Source organism: Cataglyphis hispanica, chromosome 20 (assembly GCF_021464435.1).
Source record: "Cataglyphis hispanica isolate Lineage 1 chromosome 20, ULB_Chis1_1.0, whole genome shotgun sequence".
In the NCBI taxonomy this organism is placed as follows: domain Eukaryota; kingdom Metazoa; phylum Arthropoda; class Insecta; order Hymenoptera; family Formicidae; genus Cataglyphis; species Cataglyphis hispanica.
Window position 1 is genome coordinate 4,578,393 of NC_065973.1, and position 27,988 is coordinate 4,606,380.

The 27,988-nt window shown below is 36.3% G+C and overlaps 1 protein-coding gene across 1 annotated transcript; it reads left to right on the forward strand.

The window, feature by feature from the left end:
• Window positions 1-27,948, forward strand: LOC126857120 (cadherin-89D). The gene is given in 23 exon segments (XM_050606262.1): window positions 1-323; window positions 3,956-4,111; window positions 10,845-10,975; window positions 11,536-11,691; window positions 12,383-12,491; window positions 12,789-12,991; window positions 14,022-14,150; window positions 14,629-14,732; window positions 14,734-15,584; window positions 16,065-16,223; window positions 16,505-16,682; window positions 17,318-17,570; window positions 17,840-18,143; window positions 18,938-20,616; window positions 21,024-21,236; window positions 22,110-22,198; window positions 22,265-22,348; window positions 22,445-22,513; window positions 23,631-23,834; window positions 24,240-24,443; window positions 25,917-26,081; window positions 26,886-27,241; window positions 27,371-27,948. Coding segments are annotated over 22 exon segments (5,772 nt in total). The 5' UTR covers window positions 1-323; window positions 3,956-4,011; the 3' UTR covers window positions 27,403-27,948.
• The last annotated feature ends 40 nt before the right edge of the window (window positions 27,949-27,988 follow it).

Below are 27,988 nucleotides of genomic sequence, written 5' to 3' on the forward strand. Positions count from 1 at the left end.
AGAGAGAATGAGAGAGAGAGAGAGAATGAGAGAGAGAGAGAGAATGAGAGAGAGAGAGAGAGAGAGAGAGAGAGAGAGAGAGAGAGAGAGGGAGAGGGAGAGAGAGAGAGTAACACCCTCGGGAATCCCGAAAGAGATTCTGTCGGACAAAACGGTGTCGCGCTCGCTCTTTTATCACCTGGCGCGAAGAAGTCGGGGCAATCAGTTCGCTAAGGATCAGTCGGGGAGAGTGTCGTGTGGAGTGTCCTCGGAGTGCATCTTGCGAGACCTTGGGTTTCCGGTGCGAAGCTGTCAAGCGGCTCCGTCAAGTGTTCTGTCACAAGGTCAGTGAAGGATCGGTCGCGCGAAGATATGATTTTTCTTTTTTTTTTTTGGATTTCTTTTTTCTTCGAAAAAACCAACAGTTGCCCGGGTGTGTTATGAGTTTGTCACGGGTTCGATTCTTTATAAAATCGCATGACAAAATCGGGCAACGACGATGTCCGATCGACCGCGACAAATTCCGTTCGCTCGTCAAGCCACGAATTAGAGCGAAAGTTTCGCCGTTTTGTCGCTGGCGAGCAAAAAAAAAAAAGAAAAAAAAAAGAACAGCTGATATTGTCTTTTTAAAGATTTAATCAAAGTTGACAAAAGTTTCCATTAATTTTTAAAAAAGTGAGTCAAATCACCTTTGCATTACTTTTTTTTACAAAACTTTCTAATACAATTGCAAAATTTGAAAATAAAAAATTAGAAATAAATTTAAAAATAGAATTTAAAAATTCCTAAATTCTAAAATTTATATATATAATATCTTATATATATATATATACGTATAATGCATATGATATTTTAAATGTTTCGCAAATTCTGAAACTCTTATTCCTCTGACATGTCTTTTACAACATTTTATGATCGAATGGCGTGCGCAACCTAATTAACGACTAACAATAAGAAAACACTGTTATTGGCGTCAATGCCGTTAGTCCCTTGTCATCCGGATAATCACCTATTTCCTTTCTTCTCCCTTCGATAATGAATCGCTCGTGCGGGATTAAAGTTATTATAAAACACACAGCAGGCCCGATACTGCACGGTGAACGGTCAATTATACCGTGTGGCGGTTTATTTTTCAATCGGTTCGATGATGCCTGGAAACCTCGTTCGAGCGTGACTGCTACCGTTGGTGGCTCGCGAAACACGTAATAGCGAAAGTTTTCCCTATTCCCCTGTTCTCTTGCGCATATAGGAAGTATATCGATATTACAGTAGTCATAAGAACTCATAAGAAGAGGAATATGCTCGCGCTTTTAGGACTGAGAGCGCACTTGTCTCCGTCGTTCCGATGCAGACACCTACGCAGCGCATTTTCAACTTCCTAATACATCGACCATCCGTGCTCCAAACGGCTGATTTTTATTATTCGACGAATCAATAAACGCTGTTCCCCTCTCTCACTCTTAAGGTCATCTATATAAATGCGCTACTTGCCATCGTTTTATCACCGCTCAAATTTTCTCGCCGAGAGATAAACGTCGCCAGAATAATTTTATGTTTGCGAAACGCGAAATTTGCGAATAATCGCGAGTGAAAATTCTGTCTATTGAAATCTTGTAAAAGAAGAACTAACTTGTCTTTTCTTCATAAGAAAAATAACGGACTCGATATACCGTGGTCTCATTTATTAATCAAAAAGACAGATTGAAATATATATTTTTCTTTTTAATAATATTTAAATAATATTATTTTTAAATAATATTATTTTAAATTATTTTAAATAATATTATTCTAAATAATATTTTCCTTTTTTTCTGACAGATTAATTTAAATTTCATTTATAAGAAATTATCTTGATATCATATTACAATATGTTTTGTCATATTTAATTTCTAACAATATTGTTTATCTTATCTATTCTGGATAATAATTTTTCTTATTTATCTTATCAATATCTTATACATACAGGAAATATTATAATTTTATTAAAAATAAATTTTATTTTTTTTTTAAATTTACATCGTTATTTTAATTAATAAAAAAATAGGGCACGATTGTTTCAAATTTTTGTCTTATGAGCGTGTAGGTTTGAAAATATTTTTCAAGGAAGAAAAACAAATTTTTCAAGTGCTTCTTTTTACGATGAGCACAATTTAAATATTTAATACAGATCTGTAAAGAAATTTGAATATTTTTAATTGTACTTTCTCTATCATTCATAATGCCTAATTTCCTCCTGTCTTTTTCAAATTTTTGAGAAAGATTTGTTATTTTACGGCGGATTTTTTTATTTCAATAGTGGAATTTCAATAGTGTGACGATTGATGATGCGTGGCACGCACACGCAATCCGCAATCTGGCCGAGATAAATGACATTTGCGTGAAACGGAGCGAAAGTTTGATCCGGCAAAGACGGAAAGAATATATAGAATATAAGAATGCGTGATGAAGTGAAACGTTTTTAAGATTGTAATCGCTCGTTTCTCCATCCTGAATTTTGCATGAGCGCTTTTTTTATAACAATCTCAATTTAATATAAATGTAGATTCGCTTCCAGAGAGAGAGAGAGAGAGAGAGAGAGAGAGAGAGAGAGAGAGAGAGAGAGAGAGAGAGAGCGCAAGCAGGTGCAAATATAATAAAAAACAATCGCAAAGAGAGTACATTCCTTCAGTCGGAAAATATCAAATTGATCAGGCGGGCAGGAATCGCGTAACGTCAATTTGTTCGAGTTACGGTCGCTTGTTTTGTCGAAAGTGAAATCGCCGGTATGCAAGAACCTCGGCATAGATCTTCACGTCGATTTGTCCTCATGTTTTTTTTTCCTCACATTTCTATGCGCGCACACGCGAGCTTCCTCCACGGCAATCGACGAGTAGTGTCCGGATCTAATGGTGCGAAATTGGTATATTATTTTGCAAGCACTATATCTTTCTTGCTCTCATAAGATTATATAGAGATAGACTGATGGAACTTTAGCTCCGGAATTTTACACTTGTCAGTTTCGGAGATTTGAAATAAAGCTCTATCAATTTACTTATCTAGTAGCGTCCAAATTTTATTAACATCATGTATATGTATTCTATATATTTATATATATATATATATATATATATATATATATATATAATTATGTATAAATATTATATATAAATATAATTATTAAAATGTAATTCTATATTAAATTGATTTTTGAAATCATTTAAAAAAATGTTATAAATATATGAATTTATAAAAATATATAATTTAAATGTAAATTTATGTAAATATGTAAATTATTAAAAAATTTTATTAATAAATTATTAATAAGATAAATAATTTTTAAATAAATTGTTGCTTGAATATTCTGCTTATATAGGGAAGATTTATTTTTCCACTGATTGATTTGACTCGAGAGAAAAACGGACTCTAAATTGATTACAGAATCTTCTTAAAAATGCAATTTAAAAATATGATAAAAGTGAGACGTTCCGTAACGACTTTATAAAAAAAAAGAACATTTGATTTAATAAATCGACTAAAATTTGATTTTGATTTTAAACGAGAGAGAGAGAGAGAGATAATGTTTCTCTCTCGAATATAAGTTCAGAATGTAACTGAGAATATGATGAAAAAATTTCTCTCCCGATATAACGAGAAGCGATGTATATGCAATGCAATTTCAAAACTCGCATGCGCAGTGGGAGTTTTTAGTCCCGATTGCAAAACTGAAATCGCTTTTCGCACAACGTAAGATTAATTGCGCGGGATAAGTGAACTTTTCCCGCGTATCGGAACACGCGCGATTGTTGTTCTTTTTTCCTCTTCTCTTTCCCTCGATCGCGAACGAGAAACGCGCACTTTTCTCTTACGATGCGCCTGGTTACCTACGTAGGATGCACTTATAATGAGTGCAACCTGCGAAGATGCGCCGTCACGGTTCTGCGGCTTGCCGGCAGGCCTCAGGTAGACGAATCGTTCGACTCACGGCGAATAATTTCAGGGATGTACGAGGATACGACGGCGTGACTGACGCGCCGGAAGAAGAGGGAGCCAAAAATGTCACGATCAAGGTGGACGTCCATCTCTTCCGGGCAACATTCCCGGTTGATTGCGGCGGTTTTGCTGATCCTCCTCGTTCGAGTTCAGTGTATAACAGGTACGTGGTGTGTGTGTGCGTGCTCTCACGTAGATTTTTATAATTGTTATTTTGATTCATACAGCAGGTATGTATTTAAACACCATCGCCGATTGAAAAGTAAACCGTGTCGGTTTAAGAACGCGAAAAAATAAACGTTTCAACGCTTTTCCCAAACGTTAACTCTTTCCCGCCTTTTGCCACGACTTATCTAAACAGTTGAACATGAGTGAAGAAAATTAAACTATTAAGGATGTTTTTGTTTGTAGCAAAAAATTATCGAAATTAAAAAAAAAAATTTCTTACGTTTCGAAAGTCAAATAAATAAATCTGGATTGTGAAAAGAATTAAAGTATCACAAAATAATATGGTTTTTAAGGTCTTCATAAAAAAATCATTGTAATTAATTTTTTTCCTAATTTATGACAAAAATTTTATTTGATCGTGAGTAATCCTTGAAATCTAGTGCAAAAAAAGAAAAAAAAAAACGAGTAATTTGCAGAAAAAAATTTGGATTACTAAAAGTATTTTTCTTCAATTTTTAATAAATAATTTTTAAAATAAGTAAGTGGATCTAAATCAAGTTTCGCACAAATGTTTACTAGTTATTAGAGTTTTGTTAATACAATTTTTATTTCACTAGCAATTTTTTTTCTTTGTTAAATTCGTTAATAAGTATCACAATGCGTGATTTTTCATAAGAATCAAAACAAACTTTAATAATTTTCAAATTATTAAAAGAATTGTGCTCAATATTTTCACAGATATTCAGAAGAAATAATAGAATAGACTACGAAATTTTCATGCTTCTGTCAGCGTTTTGACACACGGCACATACATCATTAAGCTATACAGACTTTAAAAATAGATAGATGCACGAATATTAATTTTAGATCTATAAAAATTTACATGACAAAATACATATTTTATACAATAGTTATCAATTGTCGGATATATATTTTGTTTGCTTATTGTTAGAGCACAATTTTGGATTATTAAATATTTTAATTAATTTTCCCGATTAATTTATAAAAACTTATTAAATGTTTTATAATAATTTTTGTTTGTTTGTTTGCAAAAATTTATTTTACAAAAATTATTAATGATTAAAATTATAAATTATTAATTCAGCATTTTCTTTCGGGCAATCCGAGTAGAACAAATGTTTATCAGAATGCTATTTTTTTCTATTCTTAGTATTATATTTATGAATTATTATGAAGGAAAAGTTTACGCCTTTTCAACGCGTCTATCTCATTCCATTGAATGAAAGGCGATTTGACACTTCGAGCGAGGATTCGAAACTAAAGTCCAATTAGCCTCTATATAGAACAGCCTGCGTACCCTCGTGCAGTCTGCATTGTCGCCAGTAACAATGCTCGCGTACCTCGTATGTATCCTAGTTTGCGCCAGCACACGGATATATGTACGAATGAAGGAGCTGCCGGAGATGGGCTGTTAATTCCCATCGTTACCATTTTAGATCGTGAGATCGCGGCCTACATCAATTTGTCGGCGGTCCGTTAATGAACCTCCACAGCGACGAGGTTTTTCTCGTCGTCTCGGAACTCCGATATCTTGTTAGCTTCAAATATATTCGATGCGTTTTACGCGCAAAATTGATTAAGCCTCTCGCGTGGACGTCATAACGTGCACGTGGCACTCGTAAACTTCGCTCGCAGCGAGCGATCATCTGTTACTTGTCATCCGGTAATACTGGCGGTGAGGTTGACGAAGTGCGTCGTTTCGCGACCAAAGATTCATCGTTTCATCGGCATGTCGAATTTTGTGAATTCCACGCCGTCGTTGTTGAAATATCAAGACCCGACATTTTATTATAGACACGACGGGAAGGCATATTTCTGCGTGTTTATATGTATAATGCCGGAACACTTCGTGTTCCAAGCTGAAGAAACTACGGAGAAGGGTGCGGAAAGTCGGTCGACCTTGGCCCACTTTTGTCAAAGCTTCGAAAAAGGAGCGGGCTTATCCCTGTAAATGCAACGACACGCGTGCACATACGTACGTGTACGTGTGCGTGTGTATGTGTGTGTGGATATCATCGTGTGTACACAGGAAAACGTATCCATTGTTGCATACGGCACATAACGCTCGTCTAGATGGAGATGTGTCGAGTGCTCGCGATTTTCTTGGCCCGCTCGCCTTTCAAAAGTAATTCTCCTCTCGACTCGAGAAACAGACATAAGAGAGAGAGAGAGAGAGAGAGAAACGCGATTTCCGCGAAGTGTGATTTCTTTAAAACACGTCCACAATCCTTCCTCATTTTCTCTCTCACTCAAATCTAAGAAGTAAAGCTCCAGGAGATTCAATAGTGGCTGCGAGGATGTAGAGACTCATTGCGCGGGATGAATATTATTACGACGATCATGCGATTAAAAAGATTATTAAAAAATAAAGTAATCGATTTTGCGTGAAAAAGATACGATTTTTATCTATGTTACTGCTGTTAATGAAAAGCTTATAAGACATAAGTTTCGCATGCATGGCTGAAATTTTTGTAGCAATTCAAAATGATGAATTTCTTCTTAAGGATGTATGTGTCGTATGTCAAACATTGATAAAAGCATGAAAATTTCGTAGACTGTTCTACGATTTTTTCTGAGTGTCTGTAAAAATCCTAAGCACAATTTTCTTAATGGTTTTGAAATTATTTAAATTTAAGGTTAATATTGAGTTTTATGGAATATATTGTAGCATTTATTGACAAATTTGACAAGAAAAAAACATTGCCGACAAAATAAAAATTTTCACGTATATTAAGAAAACTTACTCGTTTAAAATTTATTTACTAAAAATTATAGAAAAATATTCTCTCTTTCTCTGTCTCTGTCTCTTTCTGCAAATTATTATTAAAAAATTATTAAAAAATTTAAATCGAAAGTTTTTGTCATATATCAGGAAAAATATTAATTACAATTAAAAAACTTATTTTTTTTTTACGAAGACGTTAAAGATCATATTATTTTTAATTCTTTTTATAATCCGGATTTATTAATTTAATTGTTTAAACAATATAAATATAAAAAATATATATTTTTCTTTTTTAAAATTAAAAATTTATTTTCCTTTTTTAATTTCAATAATTTTTTGCTATTATTGTACGATCAAGACATCCTTAAGCATTTCTCCACTAAATTTCTCGGAGTTGCATTGTTCAAGGTTTCGGCACATTACACGCGTAATCTGTCAGCAAACTTGAATAATCAGAAAGCGGCAAGTATAGAAGTGCGCGATCGATGCACATTCGCGTCCCGCAAGAGAACGTCTCGATTGGCGTCTCGTCATGAGACAGTTAGAAAGTGTAAAGATATTTTTAACCGCGTTTACAACGTCCATGATAATTAGACGTGAATTTTTCAATTAGTTCCGCCATGTAAGCAAATTACTAATTAAGGCGCAATCGATGTGACAGCGCGCTATCATTTACCGTTATCGAGCGCAATCGAATCTTTCTTTACATTCCTTATAATCCACTATATTCTTAATACTTTTAATTCCCGTATTCTTAACCTTTCTTTTTCATTTTATTTTCTTTATTATTTTCTGTATAAAATCAACATGAATTTTATTTTATACGTGCATCGGAATAAGAGTAAGAATTGAGAAGAAATATTGGAGTGATTGTTTGGCCTCGATGAGTTTAGAATATGGGAATTTTTCGTTTCTAAGAATTTATTGAAGAAAGCGCGAGTAATGTACCAGACTTGAGAAATAGAGATCTTTTTTTGCAAAAGACATTTGTAGAATCTGTTGCGATAGGAAAGAAAGTGTTTGTAGGTAAAACTAGCCGTAAAATCGATGAAGAGAAAAACAAAGCGCGCTAATTGAAGTGGCGCGTACGCACGAGCGAGCGTTCGCTTCGGAGCACGTTACATTCACCGCGCGATAAGGTGAAAGTCTGACGGAGTGATAAGTGCAAGCGGACACTTGCGGCACCTGCTTAATCTAAGCAAGCAAGCCGCAGCTACATCGAAGGCTACAAAACGCGAATCGGCACTTGTTGTTGAGAGAGAGAGAGAGAGAGAGAGAGAGAGAGAGAGAGAGAGAGAGAGAGAGAGAGAGAAGAGGGACCGTGCTTTGAAGCGGGCTAACTAATGACGGGGTGAACCCCGCCACGACATAAATAGGGCAAATTAACAATGTATCAAGCCCGAACTTACCTCCGAGTGGATTGAGATTTATGAGATCCGGATGCGATACTGTTACGCAAGAAATCTTAACGCGAAACCGGCTTCTCTCACATCTTATACAGAGTGTATCAAAAGGTAAGAACCAAGGGGTAAACCGTTAAAGGCATTACAGTGATTACAAATTCGAGGCATTACTAGGGCATTATTAGGCATTATTTAGACATTATTAGGCATTACTAGAATAGACATTGCTAGGGCATTAGTGGGAAATAGAAAAATATAATAAAATAGAAAAATATAATAAAAATACAATAAAAATTTCGGCAATAATGCCCACAAATTGGGTATTAGTAGTCATTGGTGTACATGATTTTGGTCAGCGATTTACCCCTTAATAAGAACGATCGATGAGAGTGACAATGAACCACTTGTCATATATGATTTTTTTTTTAAATAGAGAGCAGCACATACATTGAGAAAGAGAAGAACAAATATATTCACAGGATGTCCCAGAATTAAATCGACAAACTTTAGGTAGTTATAAAGGACATCAAAACGAGTCAATTTTGCCAATAATTTAGAATCGTTTTTGGATCGCAATTGGACATTTCTAAATTCATCTATTTACCTTTTTTACATTTATATAAAGTTTCAACAAAATCAGAATTTTCGGGTTTGCGAAATTCTTTTGTTAGGTTAGGTTAGGTTAGACCTTGTTGTTAATCTCTGATTCTGTAATCCCAAAATGGCTCATTTGCGGACACGAGTATATTGATAAAATTGGCTTGTTTGGTGTCCTTTATAATCATCTGAAGTTTGTCGGTTTAATTCTGGGACACTCTGTACATATATATATAAAATTATTATCTCGTCATCCCTTAATATTGTGTTCTGATGTATCCTGTATATGTTTCTGCAATATACCTATGTACGAAACGTGGAAGTGTTTACGCAATTAGTCAGCTCCGACGTAGCGGAGCGTCTTGAAAAAAGCTTACATTAGATGAGAGTAAGAAGATGATCCGCGCGCGCATGTTGGTTCCCGAGTGTACGAAACGAATCGTCATCGCGCGACGTTTTTACAACTCGGGAGAAGATAAAAAGTCTTTGTTCGCGCGAAAGAGAGAGCTGTAAATCTTAACTGAGAGTGCACTGCGCGTGAATTAAATTGCCACAAGAATCATCATCGGGGATAAGAAGACGCATCCGCGGCGAGGCATCGCGATGAATCTGATCTGATCGACTGAACGATTCCGGGGTCTCGGAATAAATCTAAGATAAGATCGGAGAGCTTCCTTTTCTATTTCATTGCTATCGTCTCTCTCGATCTGTTCCCTTTCGCAGTCGGAAGCGATGTTTCACTCTCCCGTCCAGATTACGCTGGATAATTAGTCGTTTGTATGTGAACTAAGCGCGTACACGCAACAATAGTGTAAAGTCCAGGATCGCGTTTAGTGATGAAATAAATATGTCTACATGTGCGTGTGCGTGTGCGTGTGCGTGTGCGTGTGCGTGTGCGTGTGCGTGTGCGTGTGCGTGTGCGTGCGTGCGTGCGTGCGTGCGTGCGTGCGTGCGTGCGTGCGTGCGTGCGTGCGTGCGTGCGTAGTGTGTGCAGTGTGTGTGTGTGTGTGTGTGTGTGTGTGTGTGTCAGAACCGGATGTTTTTTATTATTTGAAATACAAGTATAAATAATAATCTCAAGCAGACAGCAATCAGCGTTTGCGAATCGCTTTTGTATCATTTGAAGTAATTGCGAAAATAATTTGAAACAAGAACCTACATCTTATACAGGAGTTGGGACATCGTGATAGTTTTTGCGCTCATTTCTGTGTTGTGCCTTGAGCGATTAAAAGATTATACGCTACGTGAGAGATTTTCATCGGGAGTTTTGATAGTTTTTATTAACAAGGGGATTGCACGAGAGGATCGAATCACGCAGATCTTCCAGACGTTTTACGCGTGCGCTTGAAGTATTTGATCTACTTGATAAATTGTGCAAGAGAGAAGGTCCATTATTTAAGTATTACGGAGAAATTTAATTATTTAAAGAGAGATTGAATTTTTCAAGTACAGGATGTAATGCAAAACATGGTACACGAGAGGAAATTATTTATATTGTACTTGAACTTTTTTCGATAATATCTCTTCATATCTCTTTTATTGCTTAATTATATAATAAGCCGCTTCTTATTTTATTAGATAGATGGAAATAAAAATTTACATACACACACACACATGCATACATATATCTTTTCGAATAAAACTATTTGCAAGAAAAATTCTATATTTGTGATACGAAGAGGCAACTCTCCCTAGGGATTCCAAAATATTTTATTTTGATTATCATATATTGATTTCTTCTTGTCGTAAACTTTGAAAGTAAGTTACTAAAGAGAAGTGTGGCAAGGATAGACCGGAAATTGACGCGCACGAAGGCAAACAATGCCGTTTATGTCATCGTATTTGACAGAACGCTTGCCTTGCCTCTTACTTTATGATAGAAATGAAAATGGAATTAAAAATAACTCTTGACAAATTTTAATTCGCTTGATCCTAATCAATTTATCTTTACAAAAACTTGAAGTCTTCTCTGCCCTCGTTAGGATGCCAGTTTTATCCCATCGGAGAGTATCTGAAATTTGTAAGGGTACCGGAGAACCTGGAAATAGGAACTGAAATCCTTTCGTTTGAGGCCCATCCGAGAGATCGACTTGTCATTACGTCGGTCGACAAGGTACCTATCGCAATTTTGTTGTGTGTATTAACTTTCCTTTACGTATACAGGGTGTCCCAGAATTAGATCGACAAAGATGGTTATAAAAGACATCAAATCGAGCCAATTTTGCCACTAAATCCTACTGACAAGGGAATTTCTCGCAAATTCAAAAATTTTGATTTTGATAAAACTTTTCACACATATAGCAGGTGTCAAGATGAATTTAGAAATTTCTAGTCGGGACTCAAAAACTTCTAAGAGGTGAAATCATCATATGTAAAGTGACTTTATGCTTTCCTCGATATATCTTGAAAATTATTAGAGATATTAAACAATATTTTCATACAAAAGTTTCATGATAAAATCTCTATTTAACCACATTAATAAAATTTTGAAAAAATAATTTGTTTCTTAGTCTTTGATTCTCTAATGTCAAAACGGCTCATTTGCGGACACGGGTTTATTGACAAAATTGATTTGTTCTAATGTTCTTTATAACCATCTAAAATTTGTTGATCTAATTCTGGGACACCATATATATACAAGGCATCCGTGAGACGGCAATATAAATTTCACAGGAAGAGGACGCCGGATTTTTCTCTTACAAGGAAACGAACGAGACACACGTTTCGCTGATCTTGGCACAATCATTGGAGGATCTAGTGGATGCGGAGTCTCCAAGAAATTTGTTAAAATTTCGAGTTTCCTGCGACTCGGGTTCCGGTGACTCGTCGGTAAGTCACGGAATTGTAGAGGACAATATTGGTCGTTGACCTCTCCGCGAACGCAAGTGATTTTGTCGAGTTTTGCTTATTAATTATTATAGGATTCGATTGTTCTTTAACTGTCGATCTTTTTTATTGCATGTCTAGCTTCCAGTTTAATTGGCGGCCGATGAGAAACGAACAACTTTGCCGGTTATAAGGTTTTTCACACACGCTAATAAGCGTTTATGTAACGATTCTCTCAAGCTTTCTGGTTAAGAGTTGTTAGTACACGTAATATGATTTAATAGCCCCTTGACATTTCAAGTGTTTCTATAATTCCTAGTTTACGAACGTTTCGACATTTCGAAGAATGCAAATCAATGTATCTCTTATTTTATACTTTTTGATAATTTAACGCTCGATTTGCGTGCTCCAAGATACTCGACGCGATAGGTGTAAAAGTGGCGATCAATGGAGCGCTGCGATTCACTCGACTAGATTACGATGATTACGATTTTCCCGCGTACTAGGTTCGTGCGTAAGTCGAGTACGCATTTCTCGAGGATCTCATCGATGCTTTTTCATTTCCCAAAAGGCGCGATAGCATTGGTTTTACGATATGTCGCGTCATCATAATTCGGTATATCGGGATTAGGGAGAGGCGAAAAGTGCAGCGAGTGCAATGAACCCAGTGTATAACTTACGCTTATGTGTTTAGGTATCGTCGCATTTATCAGTGACGGTCTACGTGGAGGATATAAACGATCACGCGCCACGATTTGTCGATGCGCCTTATCACGTGACGGTGGACGAACTCACGCCAGTCGGTGAGATATTAGCCCCATGCATTATCGGGGTTGCTTAAATTTCAGCTTAATTAATATCTCACTTGTTTCTTGCTCATATATCAAGTCATGTAATGAATATATCAAGTCATGTAAATAAATTCACGCGATTGGTGAAAATACATGTTCGCGAGTTACCATGCTTTTGAGCGCGTTCGATATTCATTTTTTTCAAATGTAATGTTTTAATCGAATCTTTGAATTTTTCGAGAAATTTTCGCGACCTTTGAAAATGATTTGAACGCGAGATTTATGAAAATAAAATCACAATCAAATCAGGTGTGACGATATTCCGCGGAATTCACGCGCTGGACGGTGACAAACCGAATACACCCAACAGCGACGTCTATTATGCCATCGTGAAAGGGAACGAGCAAGGTAAATTTTCCCTCGAATCCGGACACAGAACTGCCTTGATACTACGCAAGCCGATCGATTACGATAGCGGAGATCGCGAATTCAATCTGGTTATCACCGCGACTGTGAGTACACGAAAGCACGATGTTTTCTTTCTCTATAGTTTCTTTTTTCTGTTCAAAAAATTTAACAAGTAACTGAATAATTGTATATTGCATTTTATAATAGGGTAAAACTACATAAAAGATAACACACCTTTGATTTTATCGCCACTTAAATACCTTATAGGGGAAGGTTCTGTAACAATTCGCCGCAAGAAATAGGGACATTGGTTTAAAAGATATAACAAATTGAAATTTGACATTAAAGTATGTGCATTGTATAATTTGTTACTTTTTTCATTGAAAAAACTGTTTGACACTTAAGAGGGGCGAAGTCTCTCCCTTTGCACACCTATCTCCAAAAATATTTTAATCTAACCTAAACTTATTTTCAGTTTTAAAAGTAAAGTTGGGTTGGGTTAGGTTAGATTTTTTCCGGGTGGGCTGCACGGAGAATAGCGGAGCTCCTCTTCCATCCATGCATTCAATAAATATATATTTTTCAAGATAAAACTTACGAATTCGTGTAGTTCTATGTTGAAAGCTGTTGACAAACTGCAAAAAATATGTGAAACACATTATTGACAAAATATCCATGACTGTGTACCTATCCCGTAAATGTAAACAAACATTTTTTCCACGTCTACTTTACAATAAATACAACGTACACAAACTTCATTTTTCTTAATATCACTTATAATAACCCGAGAAAAGTCATTAAAATTATGAAAATTTAATTTGTTATATCTCCTAAATCAATGCCGTCTCCCATTTATTTCTTGCGGGGAATTACTCAAAAGAACGGAATTACTCAGAACTCCCCTAAAATTTATTTAAGTGGAGATAAAATCGGAGGTGTATTACCTTTCATACAGTTTTTCCTATAAGTTCCATAGTTCTTATATAATATAATAGTTCTTACGTAATATAATAGTTCTTATTAATGTATCCTCAGAAATTGTCGGATAGTAAGTCGACAATAAATGATGATAAATTAGATTGGTTTGATAATCGTTGCGTCGCACGATGCAATACATATGATGCAATGCTTTAGGATCGAGGTGTCCCAGCTAAAAGCACGAACAGCACTGTAAAAATAACTGTGACAGACAACGATGATCTTGATCCAAAGTTTACGCGGGACATCTACAAGGCGAAGATCTACGAGTTTTATCCTATTCCGGTATGATTATAAAAATTGATATGTTTATATCGGGCGTTCTTGATCGCTCGATTACTTTAATATTGAAAAGCAAACAGAGACATGAACAAGAATGATTTAAATATTGCGACATTAATAGAAATATGCGGATAATTATTATTTAATGAAATTAAATTTAAATGATAATCAATTTCTATTTTATTTTATTTTTGATATTTTATTTTAATTAATTAATTTAATTAAATTTTAATTTTATTTTGTTTTAAATGATGATTTTATTTTATAAAATTAGAAATTCTGAAAAAAAAGAAAGTTACGATTAATAGTTAACACGATCTAAATTTAATGAGTCTAAAAAAAGACAAAGACATAGAGTTGAATTTTAGCAAAAAAATTTCTTTAAGAAATCACGTAAAATTTTGCGTTTAATAATAATAATAATAAATTTTTGACGCAATATTATGGAGTTTTCGGATATATTGGCCTCTCACTTTTCTAGGATTACCCAATCTTCACAGAGATCAACTTTACTAATCCAATCCACGCGGTTGATCGCGATCAGGACATAAATGTGCCGATGCGATACGACATAATATCCGGGAACGAGAGGTTTCTTCCATCTCGATCCGAAGAACGGTTCGCTGTTCCTGAAACGCGCGATCGATCTCGACGCCGAGCGGAATTTGCCGGGCAACACGTTTAAACTTCAGATCTACGCATCGCAGGTGGACAACCCGCTGAAGATGACTGTCGCGCGGATTGAGGTGGAAGTATTGGATCTCAATGACAATCTGCCGCAGTTCGAGGTTGACCTCTACAATATCAGCATCGTGGAGAATCTGCCGAATGGCTTTAGCGTGCTGCAGGTGATCGCGCGCGACAAGGATCAAGGAGAGAACGGAAAGTTTGATTATCGGTTGGAGGATCCGTCAGGAGCGTTCTCCGTGGATCCGGGTTCCGGTTGGCTTACCGTGCGGGATCAAGCGATCCTGGACCGCGAGAAGCGGGATCGTCTGAAGATGAAGGTCCACGCCGTTGAGCATCAGCCGAGCGTCGTCGCGACGGGCGAAACCTTCGGCAAATCTTCCGTGGATGTCGAGGTCACTTTGCTCGACGCCAATGACAACAATCCCATCTTCGTGCCGGGCAATCTTTACGAGCTGGTGGCGAGGAGCGATGCGAAGATCGGAACCGTATTAGGCCAAGTGCACGCGGTGGACGACGATCTAGGCCCCAATGGATCGGTCCGCTACCAGTTGCAGAAGCCAGGCAATTCCACGCTGCGTAAACCCCCGTTCGCGGTGAACGAGAGCACGGGTCTAATCACGGTGTCGGAGAGTCCGATACTCGAGGGCAGGCACGCGATTTTCGTGGAAGCGGCTGATCAGCCGGCGAATCCTAGCGAAAGAAGATTCTCCTTAGCGGTCGTCACGATTGATATTTTTCGAGCAGACGGTAAGTATTGTATAAATCGAGAACATTGATGGATTTAAGCTCTTTAAATCCAATCTGACCAAGTGACACTTGCGTTTAAGAACGTCATGTAACTAAAGTGATCCATATTCAAGGACGAAAGCTTTTATTCAAAGTCAAAAATAAATTAAATAATTCAGAGATAAATAATTTTTTAAATTACTTTTAAGTTTAAATAATTCAGAGATAATCATGGAAAAAAACTTTTAATTATATTATAAATTATTCTTTATTATATGAATTATTATATCTATATAAATCATTTTTTTTAATTTGTTATTCTTCATTATTTTTCTAATTTTTAATTATTTTTGTTATTCTTTAATAATTGTAATTTTTTAAGAAACGAAAATAAATAATTATAAAATGTCCGATAAGATTCTAAATGGATCCTTGTAAATGCGCCTGGTAGCAATCTTATTTTTAGCGAGACATCAGCTGATTCTTATTCGTGGGCTTCAGGTCCAGATACGTGGGAGCCAGATTTTGTCGGCGCACCTTACGAGTTTTGGGTCGGCGCGAACGTGCCCGTAGGCACCAGCGTCGGGCAGATTCGCTTAAACGACGCCGTTAAAACTAACGATCTCATCTATGATCTTCTGCACGGTTATGAGGAGGGAGGTACGTATACGTGACGGCGATGACGCGCGATGTGTTAAAATTAATCTCGCGTTCTGCCCGCGGGAATTAAAAGCTACATAGTCGCGCCTTGACTCCTTTAACGCGACAGGTCCAATAAACCCGTCAGATAAGCCCGGAAAAGGGGGGAGGGGACGGGACCTGTCCCCAGGTGCGCTCTAATTTTAATATTCCGCGGAGGCCGGAAACACGGAGGCACGAAACGCCTGTATTATTCATGCAAATATGCAACACATGCCGCATACATGCATACCGGATTTCAGTTCCATTTGCCGTGGAGGAGCGCTCGGGCACGATAAGCGTCGTGGAGGAGATCGAGCGCTTCGATCGGGCCGCATACGACTTTGAAGCGATCGTCACCGACGAGCGAGAGCTGACGCTGATCACGAACGTCTCGATTCACGTGGTGGATCCGAACGATGACAGGGGCATTTTTACGAAGTGAGTGAAATCCGATTCTCTTCGCGATATGAGAGAGATGCAAACTCTTTTTCTAAAATATTATATATTAAATTCGGAAACTAATTCAGATTCTTCTAGATAAAACCTACTGATTTGCCATTTAATTCAATTATAATTCTATTAAGAAATATAAAATAAATATAATGGACATTAAATATCAAATATGAAAGGAAAAAAATTAAAAATCTATAAAAAATATGCTTTTTTCTTATATTTAACTATTAAAATCAAGATAATTAAAAAAATAAAATTATTATAAGATAATATCCATGAAATTGACCGTATAAATTTTTTTGTATTGAATAAATCAAATTTGCAAATTATTCTACAAAAATATATATTTTTATATTGTTATTAAAAAATAATGATTAATAAAATTGGATAATGTAAAAAATAGATATTATAAAAAAATTCTAATTATTATCATTATAAAAATAAAATTTATCAAAGAGCAAATAAGATAAAATAAATTAATTATATTAAAAAATATAATTATATTAAAAACTATAAAATAATTTTGTATTAAATAATTTTAATAAAAACTAAATCTTGCGATATTTTTTTAGAAATATTATTATTCGTCGATTTAAAAATCGATGACGGTTAAATTGCAGGGGAACGACCACCGCTCCTTTGGTATTCCACGTGATGGAAAACGTTCCCGACGCATTGATCGGCCAAGTGCTTCCGCACAATGGCACAACATCTGGCATTCAGTTCCTTATCGTTAATCAGCAGGACGTGCCGGAAGTCGCCATTATGAACGACGGTTCTCTTTATGCACCTCAAGGCCTAGATCGCGAAGCGAGAGAGAATTATAGCGTCACCGTGATCGCCGAGGGATCGCGCGGTGTGGGTGTGTTTCAGGTAAACTTTCCACGCGTAAAATAAGTTTTCGCGATTATTGCTTTGAATGATCGATTAACAAGATGCTCGGGTGCGAATAAGGATTAAAACAATAGTGAAAAACAGAAACTTTGGGAAAAATCGGTAAAAAACTGTTTTCTACCGATAATAGATACCGGGGTGGTATTTTTTAAAATTATCAAAATACAGTTTTTTACTAAAAAAAATATGGTTTTTTAGTTTCTTTCTGAATTTTTAAAAAACTGTTTTTTTTTCTTTTCAATCTCTAGGTGCGAATTATCATCGATGACGAGAACGATAATGCGCCGGTATTCACTCTGTCCGATTACGAAGGCCGAATCATGGAAAATAGTCCCTCGGGAACGGAGATCGCTTTGACAGATTCGATCGCGGCGAGCGATAAGGACGAAGGCACAAATCGGGATTTCACGTTTGCTCTACAAGGCGAGGGTAGCGGCCTGTTCAATATCGATCCGTTAACGGGCCGAGTGTTCTTTGTGGGTTTCGATAATAAAACCTTGGATCGCGAAACGAGAGCGAATTATGAGCTGCAAGTTATCGCCACCGATAGCGGTAAATATATGCTTAAGTTGTTTATTAATTTTCATATTTTGTTTTACGTCTTTTTATATTTTGTTATATTTTATTACGTTATTTTTGTTGGTTGGATTATCAAACATTCAAATATTGTGACGAGGTAAAATCTGATGCGGATAATTTGTTGTTTTTGCTTCGTCACAGAGGAAGCTTTGTTTTCGTGAGAAATTTTTGTTTTTCAGTTTTTTTTATGCTAATGTGTTTAGAATGTTTATTCAAAATCGACGTCGAAAAATCATATTTATAAAAAATGTCCATATGTATGTATGTACAAAATGTACATTGTGCAACTTCTGTCTTCCGCAATTTTTGAGATATCGCGCTAAATTTTGAAAAATTAATAGAGTATTATAAAAGGATGGTTAGTATTGAACTTAGTGAGGATCGGTGAAATAATTCATTTTTTATAAAATTTTGAATTTTGAATTTGATGAGGATCGGTGAAATGGTTCATTTTATATAAAATTTTGAATTTTTTGAGAAATGTAAGTACACGCTATAATTTTCGCAAATTTAGAAATATCTTTTTCTATGAAAAAGCCAAAGTTGAAAAACTCGCTTGCTTTAAGCAGCTTAAGCTTTGTGAGCGAAATGAAATGAGGAAGCAATAAGCAAGTTTCTGATTTGCACAATTTTCTGTCTCTTCAACTTTCAATCTTGTTTTCTAATATTTTTGTAGTTCATTAAAATTTCTAAGAGTTTTGGAAGATATGAATTTGGAACGATAGGATTCGGAAACGAGTGTTCCAAAGGTCTTTCTCGCATTATAGGTGGACTAAAGTCGGAAAGTACTCTGAGGATAAAGGTGCTCGACGCAAACGACAACGCTCCAAAGTTTATACGAATGGTGGTCCTGCCGGATCAGGGAGTACGCGTATCGCACGACCCGAATGACTCCGTTGAGGTGGAAGATGGGAAAGCACCTCAGACTATCGATGGCGGTCGACGTTCGCCGCTGCTGCTAGTGCCAGAGAACACGACAATTGGCGTGCCCATAATCCGCCTGTTGGCGGACGACAAGGACGAGGGTGCAAACGCGGCGATAACGTACAGTCTGAGCAACGAAACGACTTTGAACGGGGTGAGGTCCCGTCGTTACGATGTGACCAGCCGACGTTACTTCCACCTCGATCCGCGCACGGCCGAAATATCTATCGCTCGTAGTCTACCACCGGAGAAAGATATCCGGTTGTTTGTCCTGGCGAGGGACTCGGGCGGCCTCTCGGACAACATCACCGTCCGGATCCACGTGACGGATGTCAACGATCACGCGCCTGTCTTTGATAAGTCCTGGTACACTTTTAATTTAGCTGAAGGCATCTACAACAATCACGTGGTTGGCGAGGTGCGAGCGTTGGACGCCGACTTTGGGGCAAACGCCGATCTCAGCTACGAGCTGATCACCAGTCACGAGGATTCGAAACATATCGGCAACTTGTCGCGTTCGTTCATCATGGATCCTCATGGGGGAATAATACGAGTGAGCGGTACTCTCGATCGCGAGAAAGCCGCGACTCACCGTCTCCTTGTGGTGGCGCACGATCAAGGATCACCGAGTCTGAGCTCATCCGTGGAGGTGGAGATCAATGTGCTGGACGTGAACGATAATGCGCCGACGTTCCACGGCTACGACGAGCTAGAAAAAGAGGGCGACCGATTGCCGATCTACCATGTTTCCGTTTTGGAGAACACTCCGATCGGCACGCAAGTGGCCAAGGTGTACGCAAACGACAGCGATTTTGCCGGGAATGGAAACGGATTGATCCTGTTCGACCTGAGCTATCAGAATCGCGCGGAGAAGCAATACTTTGCAGTGGACAGCAAGGAAGGTGTCATCGTGACCATCGCCAAGCTCGATTACGAGACCAAGAGCGATCATCGTTTGATCGTCACGGCGAGCGATCTCGGCTCACCGATCAGCTTGACTTCTTCGGCCATAGTTCTCGTCACCGTGCTGAACGTCGACGATGACGAGGAGTCGGACAACGAGGTGCCCAAGATGCCAACTTTCCAACACCGTTATTACGAAATAGAAGTCGACGAAAACGCTTCCGTGCCGTTATTGATCACGCAGCTCAACCTGGCCGATAATTATCACGGCGATATAAGATACAGCTTGGCGGCTGACGGTTCCGATGGCAGGCAGCACTTCTCGGTGGATCCAAAGAACGGTTCTCTATACCTGATGACGGAGATCGATCGGGAGATCAGAGATCGGTATGAGGCCAAAGTTAGAGTGGATCGATTGAAAATGGGCCGGGGCATGCCGGTGATGATTTATCCGGTCGTCGGGGAGAGACTGAACGGTCTGGCACCTAACGAGGCCAGAGTGGTTGTCAGGATAAAGGACGTGAACGACAACGCGCCTAGATTCAAGTCGAGAGACAGGCCTATCCTTGCCGCTATACCCACTACCGCTCATTACGGTTACGAGGTTGTCAAAGTGGAGGTACGTACGCACACACACACATAGTTACGCGACTAAAAAAAAGCTGGTTTTAATCCATTTTGGTTTTTACGCCACCTCCTCCATCTTCTTTCTATTCTTTCACCACACTGGAGCGTCTCTCTTTCAAGCTTTATTCGATTTCCTGAAATGGCTTTTTCACATAGTAAACGCCGCGTCGCCTGAGCATTCTGTTAATTGCGATGTAATAGCATGCGCTTTAATGGAATGAGCGAACTCCTATCTCGAGCTTTCGTACAATTGAAGAGTCTGGATCGGTGCAAGAAGACTTTCGCAAATTAAAGATCTCCGCGCATCTGAAATTCTACAGCTATTCTAAATTCTATCAGCTTTAAAGTGGATAAAGTCGACGAGATTTATTTTGGCGCACTCTTGGCGGGGTTTCGCAGGCCGAGGATCCGGATCTGGGAATAAACGGTGAGATACGCTACCAAATTCTCGGCCGGGAGGACGCTCCACGTTTCGCCATTGACCCACTCAGCGGTCAAGTGCGATCCGTGGCGAGTTTTGGCCGCGACGCCGGTCGCGTCTTCGGTTTCGACGTCAAGGCCACCGACAGACAGGGCGCCGAGAGCGGACGGAGCAGCATCGCCAATGTCTTTGTAAGTCAATCGCGCATAGAGATTATGAGTTTTCTAAAAATGGGGGAAGAAATTAAGTAAAAAAGAAACCGATGTTTTTGGGTAAAAAACTTTTTTTAGTAATTTTGAAAGATAGTACTAGTTTTCTTCGAACAAAAGATGGTATGGGATTTAAATTAATTTTGTTTACTGGGTCAGTAATTAATGGATGTGGCTTGTGAGTTGATTACTACTTTGCATTTGTTTAATTCGAATATTTTAAAACAGATTAATTTTTATAATTTAATGGTACTTTTTGATGTTCTTTATTTTTAAAGTTTGAATAAAAGTTAGAAGAAAACTCTCTCAAGCATAATTAAACTGTTGTTATTTTTATTACTTTGTGAATCAGAAGTGAAAATAACACATGGACATGGAATCTAATACTCAATGTTAGTAAATTTGATGGTTATTTTTCAAAGTCGTGCATCGAAATTTAATAAATAAGCATCAAAATTAGATTTTTATACATTTTTTAAATTGGATCTTCTGAGTAATCGATAAAAAATATTTATTTTGGGGGGAATAAAAAACAACTTTTTACTGAGTTTTTTATCCAAAGTTTCTGTTCTTTTTTTATTAATTTTAATCCCTTTTAATTTCTAGTCGCGCATATTCCACATCATCCATCTTATTCTTCTTCTCTCTCTCTCTCTCTCTCTCTTTCTCTTTTGCATATACATGTGCGGCATATCTTAATTACTTGCCGTTGAATATAGCGCTCAGACTAATTTCCTCACAGGGAAATGGGATGTTTCGAAAGACGGAAACACCCTCTCTCTCTCTCTTTCTCTGCGTCTCACTCGACAATCTGTTCCGCTATCCGGTATGTATATCTCGCTATCGAATTCGTAGGTGTACGTGTTGGACGATCAGAAGCAAATCATCATGGTTATGGGACGGAAGCCTATCGAGATCGAGCAGGAGCTCGAAAACATCACCATGTAAGTATGCGGGTGTGTGCATTATCGCGGAAGAATATCGCGAATTTGGGAACTGTAATCTTTCAGCGCGCTGCAGAATGTCACTGGTCTGGAGGTGCGGGTAAGAAAGCTGGAGCCCCACATCGAGAAGAATTTGATTGACGCGGCCTCGTAAGTTGCCAATTCGCCGAGCGATTTTGATAAATGGATGATGTCATTCACATTGACATAATGGCCGGTTGAATTTTCGATTAATTTAATTTTCAGCACCGACGTTTATTTGTACGCGATCGATCCAAATCTGAACGTTATGGTGGACATGGATACTTTGAACAGGTAATTCATCATTATTAGGTAATTCATTATTATTTTAATTATATAATATAAAGTAAGAAAAAAATCATTTCCTTTTAAACTTTCACGAAAGAATGTAATTATCCTCCATATTTTTTTTTTACATTGATTTTGAAAATTTTATTGTGTCATAATTTTTAAAATTTTTAGTATTTTAAAAAGGCTCTTTTATCATATTACAATTATGACACGTTTTACATTAGAAAAATTGTATTCTTTTGTTTTTATTTAAAATTAATTATGTATTGGTATAATATAAATATATTATAATTTATTTATATATTGATAGAATTTTTAATTTTCAAAAAGAATTTGTTGCAAAGATATTATAGTTAATAATAAAATTTCTATAATTAAATATTGGAAAAGTTATACATCAAGTCTACCATTAAATATTCAATTGTTTATGTAAACAAGAGTTTTTAAACTTAAGAAATTGTCAGATTTTTGCAAAATTAAAGGGATAAAATTACATAAAGGCTCCCCTTTATTGAATACAAATTCTATATTAAAATTAATTACAATACGATAAACTTGACATGGGTTATAAATGAATATAGATAATTAATTACATATAGATAATTAATTTCTTTTTATATAATAAATCCAATATTTGATTATGGAAATCTTATTAACTTTAATCTTCATAATAATTTTTTTTCAAGCATTGAAAGTTTTAAAACTATATACTTAATTTTGAACGATATAAAACTTTGTTAGTATGTCACATATACCTAAATGTAGCTAATATAGTACACTAATTTATGTTGAAAAAATCATACGTTTTTATAACTTGAACATAAAAAATTTTCAAAAGCTATAACATTTTTAGGAATCGTAATGTGTAGCGATCGCAAGGATTATTTTTTATCTTAACGTTTCTTTTTTGTTGGACTATTATATAAGAAAATTTCAAATTTTCTTAATTAACTGGCAGTCGAGATTTTCGTAAAAGTTTAATTAAATTACTCGAGATTGTCCATTGAACTCGATTCGTATCTCGTGTATGAAGTTTAAATTTATTTATATTTCATTTATATTTGATACCAAGTTTATGCAAAAAGAAACTCGACTCTATATATCGGGTGATACTTTTTAGCGTCTTCAACACCAAGAAGATGGACATAAAACGCGAACTGGACGAGTTTCGCGTGCTGGACATAGCCGGTAGCGCTCCTCGCAGAGGCAGTCAACGTTACTTATTGTCCACTCTCGAAGTGGCCGTCGTGGTGCTCGGCTGCGTCGTCTTCGTGGGCGCCCTCGTGACCGCCCTTTGCGTCACCTGCGTCCGTCGCAACAAACGGTACACAGAATATGATTTTGCATACTCACCATCTCATCTAATGACGACGTAACGTCATCTATGCTACCACACTAATTCTCGGACATCGGCTAAAGGATCTTATTTTCTCTCTCTCTCTCTCTCTTTCCTTTTTATTCTTGCTCACTAAAAGGACATAGTATTAACGCTCATCAATATACGCGTTCTATCTAAATTTGTGATGTCGCTTGTAAGGAAATATTCAAAAAAATAACAGAACCTCAGGATGGGGGGAAAGGGATGGGGGTTCGAATCGTGTGTGTTTTTTGATCTCTTGTCAAAATATTTTAATTAATCGTCCCGAATGTGCTGAGATCTTTTCCACCTGATTTGCCACGAAAATTGGCAAGCTATTCTGAACTGGGAGTCTCGAATTCCATTCGTTAGTCGCAGACGACGAGACAAGGCCATGTTTTCGACTGTCGGCCCGGTCGGATTCGCTTTGACAGATCCTGCCGGCACTCTGCAGAAGCCGCCGCTCTTTCCTACCTTTGTCGACGGTCTTCATTACGATCCTGAACCCTTTTGCTCCGAAGTGCCCAGGCGTCAGAGCATATGCGAGCACGGCGGCAGCTGCGTCCGCTTTCACACGTAAGTCCTGATTTGCTCGAAAAAGACTATTATTAGGTAATCAAGAAGCTTCGTGTGATTTATACACACGTACAGTGCTGGAAAATTTGTGTTTAATTGTTCACAAATCTTTCTGTTAATTTTTTAATATTAAATTATCAAAACAATTGAAAAAAACCACAATGTGCATATATTTTAAATTTTACACAAAATATATATGGCTCGTATTATTAGTGACAGGATTTATCTGACAAAATTTACGGAAAAAATGTTGATTTTATTCTATAAAAGGAGTGAAAATGACTACAGATTGTCAATAATATTTTTTTGATTTTGTTGATTTTATCATGAAAAATATGTTGATTTTACACAAAATTTATGTCAAATTATTTTGAAATTTACATTTATTTTTGAAATATTAACATATTAGTGTCACATTTGTTATATTTATATTACGTTAAATTAACACAAAACTTTATGTGGATTTTTTGAGACGTGCAATATTTGTTAGATTTGACACAAATTTTTTAACTGTCATCCATTATAATATATAAATTAATTTATTTCTAAAATAAAGTAAATAAAAGAAGTAACTAATGCTTTTATATATTTCTTTATTCCATTAAAAAAATCGAGTTGATCTTAAAATCTCCAAAATGCCTCCACTTTTAAAGCTATCGCATGAGTTATCTAACTCTCTTGAAAAAATTTAATATCCATATGTGCTACTTTTTTTGTGTTTGCCATACTTTTAAAGATAAATGCATTTATAGATTATGGGTTTAACCCATATGCGTGATATAATTTATTTATAGATTAATGAATCACTCTTTATATATGTATATATAGGAGATAATCTCTAGATAAGTCGTTCAAATAACTGTTAAATGGTAGAAGATATTAAAAAAACGTAAAATTTTCTTTATTATTTTTTACATAGAATAATGTGGGAGATAATAATTATCATCATTTAATTGAAAGATTCTTTGGAAATTTGCAATCAAGTATTGATGTAAAAGCTGTCATTCATCGCGATATTAAATATTAAATATTAAAGCTGTCATTCTTCGCGATATTAAATAGATATTAAATATTAAATATTTTTGTAATAAATAAAATTTTTAAATTTGTATATTAAAATTTATTTAAAATTTAATAAAGAAGAAAATTATTTTAAAGTATAATTTATATAAAAATTTTATAAAAGTCTTATATATATTATATATAAAATTTATATAAAAAATTTAATATACATAGAAAAATACGGTTGAATAATTTTCATAATTATAGGAAGAAATAAATATTGTTTCTTATTTTAATAGAGAAAATCTTATCAATTTTTGACTGATAATTGAAGCATGATTACTGATAAGTAGAAGCGCATGACGTTGACTCCTCCGAAGGAAAGCTATTATTATTGTTCACTATATCGGAGAATTTTGGAGTATCTTACAATATATCGAAAGGAACCATCGTGCCGCGGGCTATTTTCAGGATGGGCGGGGGTGGAAAACACGCAGTGCGGTCGACGGGTACTTTGAAAGGCCTCGAGGCATCCGCGACATCCTTACATTCCAGCGGTCAGGATTCCGGTATCGTGGCGCGTACCTCCTGTCATTGCAGTCACTCGTCTAGTCCTTCCAGCGGCGAGAGCAGCAAGTAAGTAGAGCTTCCAATATGTTCTTCCTTGAAATAGATTTCACCGATATTCGGAGCTCGAAATCGTGTGGCAAATGTTCACGAAAAATATCGTAAAATTGTGAGAAGCGTATGAAGAAATAAGGAAGAAAAATTTGTCATTAATTTAGATTAATGGTTTTTGATTTTTTATTAAAGGATTAATGGAAAATTTTAATTTCTTTCTTATGCTTTCAAGGCATAAATTTTAAATGTCAAGATCATTAATTTAAATTAATAAATTATTAATTAAAAATTTTTTGAATAATGATTTTATTTACTTATTGTTTGTTTTATAATTAATTATATAAATTTATAAAATTAATAAATTATTAATAATTTGTGTAATTATATTTTATTAAAAAGAATTATATTTCAAATTTTTATAGAAATATCGGAGGAAAGAAAATAAAAAAAATAAATACAAGATAGAAATTTGCCTAATTGTAACATAGGATATTCAATAATTTGTGCTCCTGCTCAAATTAATAAGATGAATCTATTAATAAAAATTCAGTATACTAATTGATTTAAAGGATAATATATTAGTGAATTAAATTTAATATTCATTAATGGAAGAAAATATAGAATGATAATTGAAGATAAAAGAGCAATTACCCCTCCTAGTTTATTAGGGATTAAACTAGATGGAATTGCGTAGATAAATAAGAAGTATCATTCAGGTCGGTTTTATTAATTTCAAAGGAATGTAATTATTTAATTAATTGATCGAGTTCTCCCCCCCCCACATTGTCCGCGCAAAATCCTTCTTTTATTCTCTTTTAGCGGGTACGAGGACTCGCTCAAGTCTCTTCAGCGTCACGAGCGATGCAACGACGTCTCGCGTCCGGGATCTCACGACACTTCGAGCGTGGTCGGCAGACGAGCAAAGCTGGCGGCGAAACGGCGACAGCGATTCCATTCCTTCTCGAACGGCGAGTCCGGTTACACCCACGGGATGACATTGCAACGGGAGCAGCATTGCTGTGCCGGTGGTAGCGAGAAGAGACGGCAAGCGGAACATCGCCGCGCGCATTCCGAGGCGGAGAACAATATCACGGAGACAGTGATACACGAGCACCCCGGAACGGAGATCTCGTTAATTGGCTCGCAAACGAACCCCATGCCGACCACCCCTCACGGTAGGTCCGATGTCGACGAAGCTAGGAGACGGAGCAGCTGGAGTAGATATAATTTCGGTGCAGCATAACAGAAGGTACACCCTTAATAGGACACATTTGTCGAAATTGAGCGGGTAATCGCATTCGCAGGTACATCCAGAACCAGCCACATGCTCTATTAGCGGCGTCGGTTTGTAAAAAAAAAATTGGAGAGACATCTCCGAGGAGCGCGAGGAATATATAACGGCTGCAAGTTCTTTGTTTTTACACGATTATGTTATTTTTATTCGTAAATTTGGGATATGAATTATTTTTTTTTTTTTTTACGTTGTATATGCTCTCGTTGCACACAGTTGGAAAATTTGTGTTTTCTTGTTAAAAAATATGGCGGTTAAAATTTTTGTGTTAAATATTTAACATGAATGTGTTAATTTAATATATTACTGTTGTGTTAATTGAACTCAAGTATTAAATTATTAAAATAATTGGAAAAACAATGTGCAGTTATTTTTAATTTTACAACAGATATATTTTGTATTATTAGTGACAGGATTTATCTGTTAAAATTTACAGAAAAAAAAATGTTAAATTTATTTTATAATCAGAGTGAGAGAGTAACTACAGACCGTCGATAACATTTTTTCACGTTAATTTTATCATTAAAAATATGCTGATTTTACATACAATTTATTTCAAATTACTTTGAGGTTTGCATTTATTTTGTGTTGAAATATTAAGTAGTATTATCATTTATTATATATATATATA